The sequence below is a fragment of the Arachis ipaensis genome, chromosome B9, assembly GCF_059453495.1.
Source record: "Arachis ipaensis isolate K30076 ecotype BB chromosome B9, ASM5945349v1, whole genome shotgun sequence".
Taxonomy (NCBI): domain Eukaryota; kingdom Viridiplantae; phylum Streptophyta; class Magnoliopsida; order Fabales; family Fabaceae; genus Arachis; species Arachis ipaensis.
In genome coordinates, this window is record NC_142444.1 from 2,146,377 (window position 1) to 2,166,040 (window position 19,664).

Below are 19,664 nucleotides of genomic sequence, written 5' to 3' on the forward strand. Positions count from 1 at the left end.
ATCTAATTTCATATTTTTCTATTGTGGGTCCCAAAGCCTGACTAACTTTATTCTGTAAATTTTGTTTAGCGTAAACAGTTATGATTAAATAATAAAATATGGTTATTTTCTCCTTCAAGGTATATATATAAACATGGCTTTTATACATTATTGTAAAGATCTTCACAAACTTTTATCTTCAAAGACATCTAGCTACATGTTGACAAATTAAAAGTTTTTTTTTGTTAAATCGGTGTAGAAGTAGATTGATATTTTCAACAAGAGTTGACTTATGAACAACAATAAAGGCAAGAGTTGACTTATGTGAAATTGTCTTTTCTCTTTTGGCTTTTTTCTTATTTGTTAGGGTGGGGAGATAATAATAATCACATGGCATGGTTGAATAACTCCTTTTTATTAAGATTTAATTACTGTATTGATTTCTATAGTTTTATCAAATTTTTAATTATATATATATTAATTGAGTTTTTATATTACTTTTAATTTTGTAATTACGTTCTTTTCATGTTAAAAATGTTAAAATTAACATAATATTTTTATCATTTATAAATACCTTCAATTTGCGAATAAATATTCAGTTAATTCTAATATTTTTTATACTATGAAGGATTTAATTACAAAATTAAAGTAGTATAAGGACCCAATTAAAGGAAAAAAAATATAGAGACCTAATTAAAAATTTGGTGAAACTATAGAGACCAATAGAGTAATTAATCCTTTTATTAACTAGTATATGTGTATTGGTATTATGTACAGAATAATATACAAAAATATATAATTTTTTTAAATAAAAACACACATAGTAATTTTTCTTATAAAAAATTTATAAATTTATCTAGAACGATTTTATATTTTAGTATCATATTCATTCTTGAAATTAAAATAATATGATCAATATTGTTACCTACTAAAATTTATCAATATATTTTATCTATTCTTGAATTAAAATAACTGTATTTGTATTTAAAAATAGTTTAATATTTTTTTGTTAGTTTAAATACCTATTAAAACTGATAAAGATAAGATAAATGTATAATATCTTATCTTAACTCTTGTGAAACGATAAAAGAAAATGAGTACAATAAAAATAATAATATTTTATAATTTATAAAAAAAAATTAAAGAGTAAAAATAATGCATCATAAGAGAAAAAAATATTACCAAATAGAAGAGCAATTAATAAAAAAAAATAAAACTCTCTTCTAACATATATAATTTTTTACCGTAAATAAGTTATACAATATAAAAATAAGTAAAATAAAAATTGAAAGAATAAAATTGTGTTCTTTTAATAAACTGAACAAAAATATTCACAATCATATAATTAATGGGGGGAAAAATAGATATTAGACAATAAATTACAAAAAAAATATTAATAAAAATATTATATTTGATATTAAAATAAAAAAGAAATATAAATAATAAATAAAAATCTAAAATTTAAAATTAAAATATTTAAAATCAAAGAAAAAAAATTAGTAAACAACAACTCAAATATTAACATGATAATAAATTGAATAAAATAATATATATTTAAATTAATTAATTAATTAATTAATTAATTAATTAATTAATTAATTAACATATTTAAATAAATCAAATAAAATAAATTAAAAAATACATTTAAGAACATGCTACGTCAATTATGCTATTAATTGAAGAAATATAATTTTAATCAATGAGAAATTTAAAAAATATTAGAAATATAATTATTTATAATTTTTTAAATTAGTTTAAATTTTAGAATAATATTGTTACGGTGGGTAACCAGAGATATGTGGGCCGGATGGCGTTGGTTGGCCCAAACACGTGAGGGAGGCGGCTATCGAAGGCACATGAAACTCGGTGTTCCTCCGTCCGACTTGTGCGTGTGGAAGAATGGGGGGTGGTACCTGCAATGACACTCCAATGCCTAAGTTAGCAAGAGTGTGAGCAAGTTGAGAATGTATTGGGACTTAGTGATACCTGAGGGATGTCAGGGTATTTATAGTGGTGAACCAATAACCACCGCTGAAGTAGTGCCACCTTTTTAGGTGGATAACCGTTCCCATATCTTAGGGAGGTTAAGATATGGCTCTATGAAGTGGTTAGAGAGTTTCTAGGGGCGGTTACTCATTCGAATGAGTGTTATCTGCCAGCTAACCCTCGTATCCGACTTCTTTGGAGTAGGTCGTGTTCAGTACCGACTTCTGGGGATGAAGGCCGGTACTGGGGGAGGGCCAACCCCTTTGGGTTGGGCTTCTTTGCTTGGATCCTGGGCCCTATTTATTGGGCCAGGGTATGAACAGTGCCCCTACTCGAGCCCAATTTATTTTTAAGAGTTGGGTTCGAGTATTCAACTCGGGGTCGTAGCCGATTTGTGAGGGGACCGACGTGATGGTTTGAGAACCGACGTGATTTTTCGTGACCTTTTGGTTCTGACAGTTACGTCCAATCAAGCGTCGTGTCCGTTAGGGGTGTGCGTAGGGATTTAATAGCCTTGGTAACGGTGCATCTTCATTAATGATTGCCCCGATTTTACCGTTATGCCCCTAACATTCTTATAAATATTTTCCCCCTCTTTCGTTGTTTCGTTTCTGCGATCTTTCAAATTTTCCTTGCCTTCGTTCGTGCTGCGTTCTTGCGTCTTCGAAGGCTTTTTGCTTCCAACCCTTATTTCCGGATAAAGGTTAGTTCTTTAATATGCCTTTGTAGATAAATTTGATTTGTAGACTTTAGTTTCGCATCCTCCTCCCTTTAGAGACCGTGTTGGTGACATTTCTTTTCCCCTTGTAGGTTTGTTACCCCCCTTTTTTATAAAAAGAAATGGCTTCTGTAGATGCTCTCTCTCACTGGGTCGATGTCACGGTCTTAGGGGAGGAGCCCTCAGTCGATTCTGAGTTCATTACCAACCTTCGCACTCATCACAGAATTTGTACTTCTGAGGATGACGAACCAAAATACGAATTGGTAGTCCCGGGTCCTGAAGACCGGGTTTGTTTTGGAAGAGTCGATGAGGCGGCCCCTCATTTTTTCTTTATGTATGAGTGCATGATCACCCGTTTGGGTATTTTTCTTCCTTTTTCGAATTTTGAGATATCTGTTTTGCGTCACTGTCGAGTCGCTCCCACCCAGCTTCACCCCAACTCTTGGGGTTTTTTGAAAATTTATCAATTTGTCAGCCAGGCTTTAGAGTTCCCGACTTCTTTAAAGATTTTCTTCCATCTTTTCCATATGACAAAACCCTTCAGTGGGCTAAACAATAAACAACAGTGGGTGTCGTTCCGAGCCATACAAGGTCGGAGACTTTTTACCCTTTTTGACGAGTCCTTTCATGACTTCAAGAACTACTTTTTCAAAGTGCAAGCTGTAGAGGGTCACCACCCCTTTTTCCTGGATGATCATTCTTCTCCCCGATTTCCTTTATATTGGCTGGAGGCCTCCCCTTGCGAGAAATATGGTCTGGATGACTTAACTGAGGTAGAAGCAGCCATTGTGGGGTTCCTCCGAGAAGCGTGGGGGAGGGCCCCATACTTGGATACTAAAAAATTTCTCCAGGGGTCGCCGACCTTTGTCCAGTCACAATTAGGTAGCTTTTTGTGTTTCTTGCTTGTTTCCGACTTGTAATTTCTTTTACCGACTTTGTCTGATTTTGGCTACCAATTTGTTTTTTGTAGAGATGGCAAAGAAAAACGCTCAAGAGTCTTACCAGAGGGTTCAGGAAGCCAAGGCAAAGTCTCGAGCTAGGTCTGGAGGTGTTAGGATGGTTGTCTCTCCTCCTCCTCCTCCTCGGAACGTTGGGACTCCTTCTCAGCCTATTGTAATTTCTTCCTCTGCTTCCTCTCTGCCACCCCCTTCCGTCCGACCTACTCCCGAACCAGAGCCAAAGAAGCGCAAGACCTTAGAGTCTGGCGCTTCTGGTGAGGCGGACGCTCTTGCGTTCGTCCGAAAGAACATCTATCCTCATGCTCGTATGAGTATGGATGATGTTTCTGTTCGGCATTACCTCACTACTGTGGTTGAGGAGAGTCTCAAGACGGCGGGGGTTTGTGGCAAACTCTTGGATATATTTGAGAAGACTCCCATCAGCTCTTTAGGGACGACCTCGAGGGTCGAGGAGCTGGAGGGCAAGCTTCGTATATATCAGGAGCATGAGAAGGAGTTGGAGGGGAAAGTCGCCAAACTGGAGGGGGAGAGGAATAGCCTCCGAGAGAAGGGGCAGAAATTGCAAGCCCAATGCAACATGGAGGTGGAGTTGAGGAAGGCAGCGCAAGCCAGCTACAATAGTTTATTTGCTGATCTTGTGTCTGTAAAGAACGACTTACTGAACGCTCGGAAGGCCTACACCGAGTTGGAGGATTCTATTGCGGATGGTGCTGATGAGGCCTGGAGGATTTTCAAGGAACAGGTCGGGGTTATTGCTCCTGACTTGGACCTTTCTCCTTTGGACCCTGATAAGGTTGTTATTGATGGTGCCATCGTGGATCCTCCTGCCCCCATAGTGGAATCTGAGTCTGATTTAAAGACTCGGGGGCAGAGGATCGTAGAGTCCCCTCCTCGCTCTAAGGACGCTCCGAGTTCTTCTACCGTTCCTCCGATTTCCTCTTCAACTCCTGCTCCTGGCGTTCCCCCTGACCTTGCTGGTGATCTAAAAAAGTGATTTTTGGCTATCGGGGCCCGGCTTGTGGGCCCCTCTTTCTTAAACTCTTTATATTTGGTGTTTTGAACAATTTTTTGGCCTTTTGAGGCCGTAAACGAAATAGTAATGCCCCTTTTTTAATAGGGGTTTAATTTATCGTTAAATAAATGCCCTTTTTGGATAAGGGTTTTGAGTTACCTTACGCGCGCATGCTTTTCGTGGTTCATTTGACTCTTTGATCTCTTGTGGAGAAAAACCTTTTCTTTGGGACTTGCTTGCTTTTCTGAATTTCCTTAATTCTCAAGGCAGCCTTTTTCTTAGTTTTTCCTTAACCGACCTCTATATATATTCCGTTCGCATAAAGAGTGCCAAATATTTTTAGGATCCATGTGATAACCTAAAGTTATAACTTTATAAAAAGCTATTCATACATATAACGTAATTTTTTCCAAGCCTATAACTTAAAATGTGTTCTCTTGTGAACTTTTTATTTTTAATATTGGAGTGGTAGTGGTGTTTTTTCTTAAATGTGGATTGTTGGGGTGTTATACTCAAATGTGGAATTGTTTAACTAGAGAAACAGAAATCGGACCGTCCGATTTATTACAGGTACAGAAATCGTACCATCCGATTTCTAGAGGTACACAAATCGAACCGTCCGATTTGTAGAGGTACAGAAATCGGACCGTTCGATTTCTAAGAGGTACACAAATCGGACCGTCCGATTTGTGTTAAAAATAAAAAATAAAAAAATTTTAAGTACAGAAATCGAACCCAGGGATGTGTGTACTTCCACAGTTTTAAAAAATACCAAAAATTACAATGTTAATGTATATCACCACTTTTACTTCCATAACAAAAAAATTTAGCCTTCTCTTATAGGATGCCTACCTAATTAAAAATAAATAAATAAGAGAGTCAAAAACTTTATTATAGGTTATTAGGTTAACCTTTTTTACGAGACAACTGTTACAAAATGCGAAATTTTAGATATTACTTTAATGCATGTAGCCAATTTCAAAAAATATTTTAGGATTTAACTCGTTTTCTGCTTGAAAAAAGTTGGATCTGAACTCTTAAGTTATTTACATGTCCCTATCATTTAATTTGGATAGTGAAGATCTTCTAATTTTAGTAATGGTAGTTATATATATTTCAAGTTTTGGAGAAGTTAGGAAAATATTTTGGGTTGTAAACCAAACTTCATCTAAATTGCTTATCTAATTTCATATTTTTCTATTGTGGGTCCCAAAGCCTGACTAACTTAATTCTGTAAATTTAGTTTAGCTTTAACAGTTATGATTAAATAATAAAATATGGTTATTTTCTCCTTCAAGGTATATATATAAACATGGCTTTTATACATTATTGAAAAGATCTTCGCAAACTTTTATCTTCAAAGACATCTAGCTACATGTTGACAAATTAAAAGTTTTTTTTTTTTTTTTTTGTTAAATCGGTGTAGAAGTAGATTGATATTTTCAACAAGAGTTGACTTATGAACAACAATAAAGGCAAGAGTTGACTTATGTGAAATTGTCTTTTCTCTTTTGGCTTTTTTCTTTTTTGTTAGGGTGGGGAGATAATAATCAGATGGCATGGTTGAATAACTTCTTTTTATTAACTAGTATATGTGTATTGGTATTATGTACAGAATAATATACAAAAAAAAAATATTTATTTTTTAAAATAAAAACACACATAACATTTTTTATTATAAAAAATTTATAAATTTAATTAAATTTAAAATTTAATTATTTTTAATATTAAAAATAATGAAATTAATGTGTGATGAAATAATAATTACTTATTAATAATAATATATAGTTTGTAATTAAATTAAAATATTTATATTAGAATTATATCTTTTTAAAGATTTCTCTTTAAATAACTTAGTGGTTGAATTTGTAAATTTTTTTCATAATTTATGAATAAAAATTTAAATTTTTTTTACTTTTATGTTAAAATTGATTTGAGCAAATACAATCTAACACTAGATAAAATTTGTCCATGAATTATCTTTTTTATTATCATAGCAAAAAAATTATCATAGAGAACTATTTTTTTAATCAATCTAGAACGATTTTATATTTTAGTATCATATTTATTCTTAAAATTAAAGTAATATGTGTTAAAATTTATCATTATATTTTGTCTATTTTTAAATTAAAATAGCTGTATTTGTATCTAAAAATAGTTCAATATTTTTTTTTGGTTAGTTTAAACACCTACCAAAACTGCTCAAGATAAGATGATTGTATAATATATTGTCTTAACTCTTGTAAAATAATAGAAGAGAATGAGTACAATAAAAAATAATAGTTTTATAGTTTATGAAAAAAAATCAAAGAATAAAAATAATGCATCATAAGAGAAAAAAAAGTATTACCAAATAAAAATTAAAAGTAATTAATAAAAAAATAAAATTTTCTTTTAACATATATGATTTTTTACCATAAATAAGTTATAAAATACAGAAATAAATAAAATAAAAAATGAAAAAATGAAATTATGTTCTTCTAATAAATTGAAGAAAAATATTCACGATCTTATAATTATAGTGGAAATATAGATATTAGACAATAAATCAAAGAAAAAAATAAAAAAATTTGTAAACAATAAATCAAATATTAGTGTGATAATAAATTGACTCAAATAATATATATTTAAATTAATTAAATTAAATAATTTATTAATTAATTAACATATTTAAATAAATCAAATAAAATAAATTAAGAAATACTTTTAAGAACATACTACGTCAATTATGCTATTAATTAAAGAAATATAATTTTAATAATATATAATAGATTAATAATTTTCTATAAAATTTTAATCAATTAAAAATTTAAAAAATATTAAAAATATAATTATCCATAATTATTTTAATTAGTTTAAATTTTAGAATAATATATTTTATAATATAATATTAAAAATGTTATAATAAAAAATCTAAAATTAAAAATCCGATCATTATTAATAATAAAATAACAACTTTAATATTTAGAATTTGATTATTGTTAAGAAATTTCTTATCGGACAAACTAAAAAAAAAAGATTATCCTTTTTACCTTATGCATAAATTACATTTCAGGAGTAAAAGAAATTTTTTATTTGAAGAGTCATAATATCTTATTATTAATTTAAAATTTTTGAATAAATAATTTTATAACAAATTATTTAACTAAGAAGGAATTCTAAAAAAATAATGAAAAAGAAAAACATCTATTTCCCTAACCAGCTGTTCTTTCTCCAAAACACCTGGAGTGTCCAGAAACCGCACAAGGTTAGTCAAAAGCCAAAACCAAACTATTTAATATTCATTATTAAGTTAACAGCCAAGTTAAAAGGCAACCAATCTATATTGAAGAATCAAAGGGGTGACTGATGAGTAAGTAACAACTAACCATTAACTAAACCCTGTCTCTATCGGTTGTGTTTATATATATATATATATATATATATAATTTAATTTTAATAATATAACATTATATAATTAAATATGTATATAAAATTATTTTATATATAAAAGTACGTTAAAATTAAATTCTCCATAAAAATTCGTGTAGATTTTCATCATTAGTAGTAGTACCTTCATGCCGCTTGGAAATCTTGTAATATAGTAAAACAATAAATAAAAAATATTACAAATTAACTTGAGTGTACTTATACACATATATAAAAAAATTTAAACTGAAATTTTATTAAATAATTTTTTGGATAAATTATTAATACCGGCTTTGATGATAAAGAATACATAGTAGTGTCAGTGAATGATAAAAAATTATTCTATAAAATATATTATAGTAAAATAATAACTTTGAGAAATCCGTTGATTAAAATGAAAAATTTTCCTTTTCAATTTGTCAAAAAAGTTCCACATAAGTATACACTAGAGTATCAATATCAATCCAAGCATCCATATCTGTAGGGCACACACGCAAACCCCACCTTTTGCAATAATATTCATTATTTAAAAAAAAAAAAGGGAAAATAGTGAAGATAGTAAGAGCACACACATAATCAGGAGTCACAAACATTATAAACACCTTTTTCTTAAAGTGAAAACTCATGTGCAGTTGACTTCACGTGAAGTTGATAGCTGAGAGTTTGTTAGATGATTTGACTGATTTAACTAAATTTTTATCTAATAATTTATCAACTTCACGTGAAATCAACTGCACCTGAATTTTCACCTTTTTTTTAATATCTTTTTTTTTTCAAGGTTTATACATGATAACCTTTTATATATTCCATATTTCTAATGAGAAACCAATACCTCCCACTTTACAGCACATGCCAAATATAAAAGGCTTATCAAATTCTCCGAGTAACACATTAAAGTGTTAATTCCCTTTCTTTTTCTCTCACAAACCATATACTATATATATATATGCACTCCTCTCAATAACTTACTCATTTCTTCATCGCTCATTTGAATTATCACCGGTTCTCATAGAAAAGAGAATTATTATTATTATTATTATTATTAAATAATATTATTATTAATATTATGAAGGAAGAGTTTGTTGTGCAAGAAGAGTACGTTTCAGGAGAAGAGAGGAATCTGACGGTGCTGAAAACTTCACGGTTCTTTGCTGGCGATGGCTTCACCGTCTACGATTGCAAGGGCCAACTCGTTTTCCGAGTTGACTCTTACGGTCCCGATGCACGTGACAAGGATGAGCTCGTCCTCATGGATCCACAAGGTCGATGTCTTCTCACCGTAAAACGAAAGGTACGTTATTCATCATCAGTTTCTTTTCTTCTTAATTTACTTTTTGTTTTCTGTTTCTTCTTCCATTCTGATCCCGAGTGAGTGAGTCAGCTCAGTGAGTTCGATCGAGTTAGCGAGTCAGGTTCATCAGTTCATGTGTTACTACTTACTAGACAACATAAAATATCTAAATCATTTTAATTTTCCGTTTGCTTTATAATAAAAGAATTTGATGCATTATCACTTTTTTTGGTCCATTGTCAATTCATATATCTATTTATGTATTATTATATCAAAAGAATAATTATTTAAATAACTATTTTAGTATATTATATTATTTACATGCATGGTAAAGGATCAAACCAATGTAAAATATTTTTTACAATAAAATGAGTTTAATTAAATAATTTTTTCTATTAAGATTATTGAATTCTTTGAAATTACTTTTTATCTTAAATTTTTAAATTTTACATTTTAAATACTAAATTTAAAATGCTGAATTGTAATCTTAAATACTGTAAAAAATAAAAATTAAAAGAATAATTTTACAATAAAAAATTTAGCTGATGTTATCAAGTTAAATTTGTAGTACCCTTTACTTGTTCCAATAAAATAGGATATTTATTCATTTATTCGAGTCGACTCACTGAGTTTCTATTTGTGATACAGAGGCCGAGTCTTCATCAACGGTGGGAAGGTTTCAAAGGAGAAAGAATCGACGGTGATAAAGCATTGTTCAGTATGAAGAGAACATCTTTAATCGGACGGTCACGAGCGAGTGTTATAGTGGAGGTATACGATAAGCCCGGTGTGGAGTATCACATCGAAGGGTGCTTTTCGCAGCGTTGTTGCAAGATCTATAACGCAGCGAAGAAATTAATGGCTGAGATTCGTCGAAAGGTGGACTCCACCACAAGTGTAATGCTTGGGAAAGAAGTCTTCTCGCTTTACGTGAAGCCTGGATTTGATGGTGCACTTGCCATGGGATTGGTCTTGGTCCTTGATCAGATCAACGGTGAGAATTACTTTGAAAGTGGAACCACGGAGTCTCCGGTGCACCCTACTACAGAAGATTAAGAATTTGCATTTTCTCTCCTTTTCTTTAAAAAAAGAAATATTTGTGTTTGATGTAATTGACTAATCTTTTTTTGAGGTGTACCTTTTAATGAGTTCCACCTTTGCCATCTTGTAAATTTAAATTTTATGTGAAAAGGAAATAAAGATGAAATATACTTGTATCAATTTTTTTAGTCAAAAGCATGAATATTTCAATATTTTCTAAAAAATAGTCTTGGATTCAAGTTTTAAGAATATATACAACATATTAGATGTTAATCTATTTCCATTTAGATAGTGATATGTGATCCTTTTTATATGTGAAGTTATCTATGTCACCACTTAATTTTAGAATTGCATTAAAAATCTTTACCATGATAAGAATTGATTTAAACCATCTTTTATGGGTTTAGTTAAATTGTATTGTTGTGCTTCAGGTGTTAAATATAAAAAAAATTTTGTTCGAAAGCTAAAAATTATACGTTTTTAAAGCAATTATTGGTGTTCCCATTTATTGTATAAAAAAAATAAAACGTTCTATCATAAATAACTTTAATTAGCAAAACCAAACTTTCATTCTTAAGAACTACAATTTTGAATTTTTGATGTAATGTGATAGGTCTTATAAACTAATTTGAGTTAATAATTATTTTTCATAGACTAATTTGAATTATTTATGATTTCAGGGACTGATGAAATACAACTTCAGAGATTCAATCACTATTTTTTAAATGTTAGGAATGAAATTGAACGACAATTACAATTTCAATGTCTAAATTGGGGCTTTATTTCAAGTGACTTCAATTAAATCACTAATATAGTTTACTTTGTGTTTTTTTCATTGGTATCCTGATAATATAAATGTATATTTAGAATTCGATTTGTGCTTCAGTTAAATAAATTGTTGTCTGCCAATGAGTTATAACTCAAATGACATAGTCTCCCCATACTCAAATAAGAGGTTGCGGGTTCGAGTTTCCTATCTTTGGTTAAAAAAAAAAAAAATTGTTGTCTCCCTTCTTTTATCTCCTTTTTCTCCCCAGGTACAATAAGTTTGGATGATATATGAAGGAGCTTGTGAGAGGAGATATTAGTAAGTTAGTAACTACTTGTGTTCATTATTGATATTGAAAAGAATTGATGAAAAATAATTTATTATTTTAATAAATTAAAAAAAGTAATTGCTACATGAAAAAAATTGCCATTATTTTTATTTTATTATAGTAACTAGTAACTAATTTTTCTCCCCATGCATTATATGTTCTTGAACTTTTTTTTGTCTAGGAAAACACAAAATCTTTATATATGTGCTTATGTTCTTTCGGTAATATTTATAATGAGGACTTTTCAGGTGATATTCTTTTCCTTTAATATTTATAATGAAAACTTCTATCCGGAGTATAGAATGGTCGCGAGGGAAATGTGCACATTATTGTTCAATTTATTATTCCACATTTTATTTCAATTTATTAATTAAAACGTTTGAGAGAACAGAGAAGGTAGTCCGCACGTATCTTATGTATATATATATATATAATATAAAATATTTCTTTATATAAATATACGTATCGCATATGCTTAAAATTTCAGTGTTCAGAAAAGAGATATTTAAACAACACACAACGCATCAAATTAAATATTTAAATCATATCAAGCCAGCAAAGAAAAGACTGAAGACTATAGTTGGTACATTACGGTGATGGTAAGAATAATTAGATATATAATTCATTTTAGTTGTTATGTCTGTTAATAACTCTAGTAGTTTCTATAAATCCAATACAAATTTTATAGACACACACAAATATTTTACATTTGATTTTTTAGGCAAACGCACACAAATATTTTACGCACACACACTCACTAGTGTATTAACCTGTAATATGCATGGGATTAAGGAAAAATATTTGAAATTTGAATTTAAGTATTTTTTTTTTTGGTGTCCAAATATCAATTTAAGTATGCTATTGAATTTAGATCTTGTGTTTAGGGATGAACGTGAATTGGATCGAATCAAATTGAATATGACCAAAATTTCGATTCAATCCACACTAAAATCATCCGATCGGATCGGATCCAATATCCGCCGTTTTTAAACTTCATATGCTACTTTTGTATGTACATTGAACAAATCTATTAATTGTGTGAACATGAATGATGGTATTCTTTCTTTTCATATATATAGATATAGATTATAAAGCATGCAACAACAGAATACGGTGGTTTGAGAAAATAAATATTATAGAGATAAAATACATGAGTTTACAAAAAATTACTTAGTAATGGATAAAACCTTCTTGAACCTAAACGCTAGGAGCCTCAAGGGACTAAAATCTGAATCACTGAAAAGAAAACAAAATTTAAGGTAAATACTCCCAACATGCAAATAGTAGTGCACCCACCTTACTCCCAAGCTGAGACAACATTTGTTGTACCCTCTTGCATTGATTCCAAACCAAAAAGTCCTAAAGCCACAAATACCTTACCCAATTCATAATTCATAATTAGCAAAAACACAACACCCTGACCAGATTTATTTGCTTGTTGTCTAAAGTGTTATCTGGGAAAACAATAATTATAGAACAATCTTAAAATATTACTATGACAACAATATTACTATGATAACTATGAAAATCAAGCTATGACATTGTGGCCGGATAACCAGCTACTTAAATACATATATCATAGTAATATTGTTGTCACTAGTTCCCTTTTTCCCAGATCTTTAAATCCCATGAATCCGTTCCTTTTACCTCATCATACACATGAACTTGAAAATTTGTATGTTTCATCTTCTGAAGTTGCTGCAAAACAGAAAACATAAACAATAAATTAAACTCTTGTATCTACTTTCCTAGTTAAATTCAATAATCAAGAACTGAAAGCATAATAATTATCAAAATGGAAAATTAGAATTTCCACTTTAGTCTCAACAGCAACAAAGAAGGGTTGAATCAAGCAATCCACTCCACTGCTTCCAACTCCTAAATTTCCACCAAATCCAATCATCCATTGAAAAAGAAGCCACCACAACTTCAGAGATTCAAACAACTTATGACTGACTCAAGTTGCTGCAGAACAAGCCTTCAGAAGCACACCCGAAAATCCGCGTTTATGCCCAAAAAAAATTACCAAGAGAATGAAGCGGTCACCCCAATTCCATGGTCTGTGAAATTCTCATGGCCAAACCAAGTCATGAAGATGCTGTCTGCTCCTGCTTCATAGGAAAAAAAATTACCCCACTTTATGAGCATATATATGATCATAGCTTTCCAACCAATCTAGCTTTCCTCTTATGTTCCACATCCATTGCACTTGATTTTTTAAAAATCATTCCTTTAAATCATGGGGTATACATTACAAAGTAAATAATAATAGCATAACAAAACTTATTTGGGAGATTGGATCATAAAAGGTTGGAAAGTACAAACATAGATATGCACATCAAAATATAGGGCTCATAAAGGGGTGTTCGGAATTTGCTTTGTATTCAATCAATTTTATATTCATACACTTCAGGTCATAATAACACAAACCATAATGCCAATTATAACTAGATGAGGGAAAGTCCAAATGGAAAGATACTCCTGATGTTATAATGTTCACAGCAAAAGCAGAGAGCACAAACTAAGCTCTTAAATTTGGACAAAGAACTAAAAGCTTAAGTTCATAAATCTCTGTCAAAAGACTAAAATAAAATGACACAACTATCACAAATACAAATAAACAACCAAAGCAAGTCATTGTCAACATATTATTCATAGAGTAAAGTGACAATTAGATCCATAAGAATTTCAACCCTGGACTTAATTAGTCCTTAAAGGGAAAAAAAAGTATCAATTAAGTCCTCTACGATAGCAAACGGTGAACATGTATGTCCTTTTGTCATTAGATAGTGCAAAACAAAACGAAGTTGTCAATGTATTTCGTTATCTATTATGGTGCGCGTACCGTTGCAGCCACATAAGCATGGAAATGATTTAGTTTTGGACAGTGAAGCATTTATTATCTTGAGTTTATATATAACCTTCATCAACTACTCTCTATTTACCACGAATCCTATCAAAACAGGTGAAATTTCGCTCCAAAAGTTATTATCTACGTGACGATTTTTTATAAATAGACACATCACATTAGCAAACGGTATATATAATCACTACTGTTAAGATTGGGGAGCAAAGCGGAGGTGGTTGGAGCAATTATGGAAGAAGGGGGCCATGAATACCTTTGAATCCCATTCCGCCATGGAAAAGGCGCCGCTCTGCTGCCATCAATGTCTCTATGGATGTTTCAGTTCGCTATGGTTACCAACCCCATAAACGAACTTTGCTATTAATAGGACAAGAAGCAGCTTGCAAAGCAAGCTTACTGCTTCCACTCCCACCGCTTGTACGCATCAATTGAAAAAGAAGCCACCAAATTGGGAAAGAACTGCACCACAAACCACATGCCCGCACCCAATTTCACTCTCTAAAGAATTTGCAGTGCGAAGAACTCATGGAGTGATGAACCACCCAATTATGGTGTGAGGTGCTGCCACCTCCTACTTCAAGGCCAACAAAATGAGTGAGCTTTACCTGTATATATAGGATTTCTAATGTAGAGAATAGAGATGGCATTGATTTTTCATGGATCTTTTAAAGGAGACAAGGTTCGAAGAGTGCAAGCCTGCGACTACACCTTTAGACTATACAGTGAAGCTGTCCGGAGAAAAGGGAGAGCCATTGAAGGATCACTCGGGCTACAGAAAGCTAGTTGGGAGGCTGTTGTACTTAGCCAATACCAGACCAGATATCAGCCATGCAGTGGGGAAACTCGGTCAATTTCTGGACTGTCCGACCACTCAACATATGCAGGCAGCACATCATGTGCTCAGGTACCTGAAAGGAGCACCGGCAGCAGGGTTGTTCTTCACTTCAGAGGTAGATTACAATCTGACTGGGTTCTCAGATTCAGATTGGGCAGCATGCCCAGACACAAGGAAGTCAATTTCGGCTTATTGCTTCTATCTGGAAAACTCACTCATATCGTGGAAGAGCAAAAAGCAATTGACAGTGGCGTCTTCATCCTCTGAGGCTGAGTATCGAGCATTGGCAAGTACCACTTGAGAAGCACAGTGAATTAGTTACATATTAAGAGACTTGCAGGTTCCTCTTTCCAAGGCTATTAACATCTTTTGTGATAGTCAATCGGCTATATACATTGCATCCAATCCTGTTTTCCATGAGAGAACAAAACACATAGAAATAGATTGTCATGTGGTAAGAAATAAACTTCAAGAAGGACTGATTCACTTACTGCCGATTTCGACTCATGAGCAAGTGGCTGATCTGCTCACTAAGGCACTTGCACCCACTGTGTTCAGTGGGCTATGAGACAAACTTGGAATGCTGAACATATGTGCTCCTAACTTAAGGGAGGGTGTCACTTGACCTTTATGTTTAGAGCTATAGGTTGTTAATATAGTGTAAGTCAGGAGCTATTATATATAGTGCATGTTAGTAGCTTAGTTAAATTTATCAGGTGAAAGGCTCACCAAGTTCACTACTGTTAGTTAGCTAAAAAGGCTTTGTTCTACTACAGCTGAGGTGCATTGTAGAGAGTATATATATGTGTGTATGTAGACTCTTCTAATAACAGAGATTCACCATTTTATCCTATCAAGTTTCACAATTTTATCTTTTTCTCTGAAGTTCTCTCTCGAAGGTACTGTTGCCCACACCATCAACACCTTTGAGAGAGAACTTCAGAGAGAGAGATAGAATTGTGAAACTTGATAGGATAAAATGGTGAATCTCTGTTATTAGAAGAGTCTACATACATATATATATATATATACTCTCTACAATGCACCTCAGCTGTAGTAGAACAAAGCCTTTCTAACTAACTAACAGTAGTGAACTTGGTGAGCCTTTCACCTGATAAATTTAACTAAGCTACTAACATGCACTATATATAATAGCTCCTGACTTACACTATATTAACAACCTATAGCTCTAAACATAAAGGTCGAGTGACAACTATCACAGTGATATCATATTTCTTAATTGAACTTCTTGCCAATCAGGTGGAAGATTATAGTCTATAGATTGTTTTCCATAATGTGCTGAATATCATTCTTGTACTCACTCCAGCTATAACCAGGATCCTTGCGGACCCTATTATCACTCATTAGATCCCTAACAGCCCTTGCATCCTCCCATCTTCCCAAAGAAGAGTACATGTTTGCTAGAAGCACGTAAGATGCCGAATTTAGAGGGTCCAACCGGAAGAGTTCCTCCGCTGCTCTTTTTGCTAAGCTCAAGTTAGTGTGAATGCGGCATGAGCTTAACACCACTTCCCAAACAACTGGATCATCCTTGCATGGCATAGTATCTAGGATCACTTCTACGTCCTGGAATCGCCCTGCTCGGCCGAGGCAATCTATGATGCAAGTGTAATGATCTGACTTTGGCACCACTCCAAATCTTTGCTGAATTGAATTGAATATCTCAACTCCTTCGTCAATCAATGCAGAGTGGCTACAACCAGTTAAGACGGCAACAAAAGTAATATCATCGGGTTTTTCACCAGATGTGATCATGTCCTTGTAAAGGGAAACAGCCTCGTCACCATATCCATTATGTGCATAACCATGTATCATTTCGTTCCAGGTAACAGTGTTTTTACTTGGCATTATATCGAAAAAGTATCTGGCTTGATCCACATTTCCACATTTACAATACATTTCTATAAGAGAACTGCCAACAAATATGTCATCTTCATAACCATCTTTTATTATCTGAGCATGAACCTGGCGTCCCTGGGATAATGAAGAGAGTTTTGCACAAGAGCTCACAATGGTAGTAAATGAAAACTCTGAAGGATAGAAGCCGCATTGGCGCATCTGCTTAAAGAAAGAGAAAGCTTCATTGTCCTGAGAATTTATTGAGAACCCTGCTATCATTGAGTTCCAACAAACAACATCTACTTTGGGCAGCTTATTAAATACATTCTTTGAAGACTCCATTTTCCCGCATTTTGAATACACATTGATAAGACCACTTGAAACATACTCATCCTTGTAGAACCCGAACTTCTGAGAGGCTGCATGAACCTGTTTTCCAGCCTCAAGAAGTCCAAGTTCCGCAGATGAACTAAGAATAACTGCTAATGTAGTTCGATCAGGAAGCTGATATTGGAATTGCATTTTTCTAAACATTTTTAGTGCCTCTTCATGATCTGCATTCTGGCTATAGGCTGAGAGTATAGCATTCCATGAACTCAAACTCGGGCAAGGCATGCTATCAAATATATCACGCCCGGTTTTAACATCCCCCGACTTGACACATGCTGCTAGCATATTGATATAAGTAACATCATCCGGTTCATATCCACAACATTGCATTCTCTGGAGATACTCCACAGCTTTCTCACTGTTGCATTTGTTGCCATACCCAGCTATCATCACATTCCAAGAAACAACACTATGCCGACTCATATTCGCGAAAACTTTTTCAGCGCTATCCATGTCCCCTATTTTCGAATACATATCCAGCTTCGAGTTGCTTAAATGGATGTCTCCCTCCAATCCCAGTTTAATTGAGAGTAGGTGCACTTGTTTTCCATGACTCTGATTGCATAGACCAATGTCCCTTTCATCAAATCCTCCTTTTGCGCACACACCCAATATACTGGACAAAGATACAGAATCAACATGAACCCCCTTTTGCAGCATGAGCCTAAACATCTCCAAAGCTTCCTTGACTTGATTCATGTGTGCTAATCCACCCATCATTGTAGTAAAGGTAACCTCATTAGGCTCATCAATGTCATCAAAGACACGAATTACATCCCCAGAAAGGCCACACTTAGCATACATGGACAAAAGGGCATTAACTACATAAATGTTACCGTCAAGACCAAGCTTGATCACAACCCCATGATTTTTCCTACCGCATCCTGCATCCAAAAGAGCACCACAAGCACTAAAAACAGTAGTAAAAGTTATATGGGAAGGTTTAACACCTTGTAGCATAATCAAATCATAGGTCTCCAATGCTTGTCGTTCATAGCCAGCACGTAGCATTGTACTGATCATGGTGTTCAACGAGATGGTGTTCCTTTCAGGCATTTCCAGGAACAAACAACACGCGTCTTGCAAGTTGCGGTTTTTGCAGTAGGCAGCCAAGATGGCGTTCCAAGAGAAGATGTTCCTTTGAGGCATTTTAGCAAACACTTGATGTGCAGAGACAATGTCACCACAGTTGGAGTACAATTGGACGAGGTTGTTGGAGAGAAAAGTGTCGGAGAAAAGGCCCACTCGGAGGATTATCGCATGGAGAACCTTGCCGGATGATAGAGCTTTGCTGGCAATGCACGACTGAAGTAGCTTTGCCAAATAGGTACTCTTGCTTTCCATCAATAACTTGCTTCACTTTGAACTTCCCAAGTCAGACTATATAATCTATTATTGGTAGCACTGAAAATTAAAAAAAGGACTATCTTGAAACTAAAAATACAACAAAATGAATTCAATTTAAAAAAAAAAAAACGGAGCTGAACCTGTATTTCATCGATTCATGACAATGAACTGAAACTGAGGCGGCAAGCAATGAATCAATTATCTAATTCTAATCAATAATAACTAATTACATCAAATTAAACCAATTATCTAAACCCACATCAAAATTTATAATTGAAAAACTGAAAAAATCAGTATAAAAAATTGATAGAATAAAAAACTGAAAAAAATAAATAAAAAAACAACTCAGCGAATAGTGAAGTCAGTGAACTCACGCACAATGCAGAAGCATAAGCACGGCAACGGGAACGAGCAGGAATCACGAGCAGAGGAAGCAGACGCACGGAAGAAGCAGAGGCAAACTAAGACAAGCGGCGCCGGGGACGAGGCAGAGGAGCCAACGGTGACGGCAAGCCGGCAGAGAGAGAGAGAGAGAGAGAGAGAGAGCTTCGACACGAGCAGAGCAGAGGAGGGCTTTCCAGAGAGAGACGACGAGGAGGAAGGTGAGGGACTGCGAGGTAAGCAGAGGCCGGAGACCGGAGAGGCAAGTCGGCGAGGTGAGCGACGGACGGCAAGGAGAGAAGTGGGAGTGACGTGAGCTCCGTAAGGGACAGCGGCGAGGTGAATGACGCGGGCGGTGGTGATGCAGACCCAGAGGCACAACCATGGCAGCAACAACACCACTGCTGGCGGCCATGAAGACCGGAGTTTGATTAAAAAAAAAAAAAAAAAAAAACAGGGGCTGGAGTTTGACAAAAAAAAAAAAATAAACT

At 33.5% G+C, this 19,664-nt stretch overlaps 2 protein-coding genes across 14 annotated transcripts; one reads left to right on the plus strand and one right to left on the minus strand.

The window, feature by feature from the left end:
- The first annotated feature begins 8,922 nt into the window (after positions 1 to 8,922).
- Positions 8,923 to 11,228, plus strand: LOC107616643 (protein LURP-one-related 5). The gene is made up of 3 exons (XM_016318596.3): positions 8,923 to 9,356; positions 10,005 to 10,350; positions 11,078 to 11,228. Exons 1-3 carry the CDS (start codon positions 9,132 to 9,134, stop codon positions 11,197 to 11,199), a joined length of 693 nt encoding a protein of 230 aa, XP_016174082.2. The 5' UTR covers positions 8,923 to 9,131; the 3' UTR covers positions 11,200 to 11,228.
- Positions 11,229 to 12,611: 1,383 nt separating this feature from the next.
- Positions 12,612 to 19,621, minus strand: LOC107614671 (pentatricopeptide repeat-containing protein At4g20770-like). Of its 13 annotated transcripts, none has more exons than XR_015900142.1 (4): positions 19,167 to 19,621; positions 14,614 to 18,849; positions 13,311 to 13,602; positions 12,612 to 13,192 (listed from the first exon to the last, which is right to left on the minus strand). XR_015900142.1 is itself a non-coding variant. In XM_088500523.1 (2 exons), the coding sequence occupies exon 2, from the start codon at positions 18,787 to 18,789 to the stop codon at positions 16,471 to 16,473; it is 2,319 nt and encodes a 772-aa protein (XP_088356649.1). In that variant the 5' UTR covers positions 18,790 to 18,804; positions 19,171 to 19,621; the 3' UTR covers positions 12,612 to 16,470. The 13 variants fall into 13 exon arrangements, 4 of the variants coding, with proteins under 4 accessions (XP_088356649.1, XP_088356647.1, XP_088356648.1 ...); XR_015900149.1 differs by having other exon boundaries at positions 12,612 to 12,853; positions 13,142 to 13,192; positions 13,311 to 18,849; XR_015900148.1 differs by having other exon boundaries at positions 12,612 to 12,869; positions 13,142 to 13,192; positions 13,311 to 18,849.
- Positions 19,622 to 19,664: the final 43 nt, after the last annotated feature.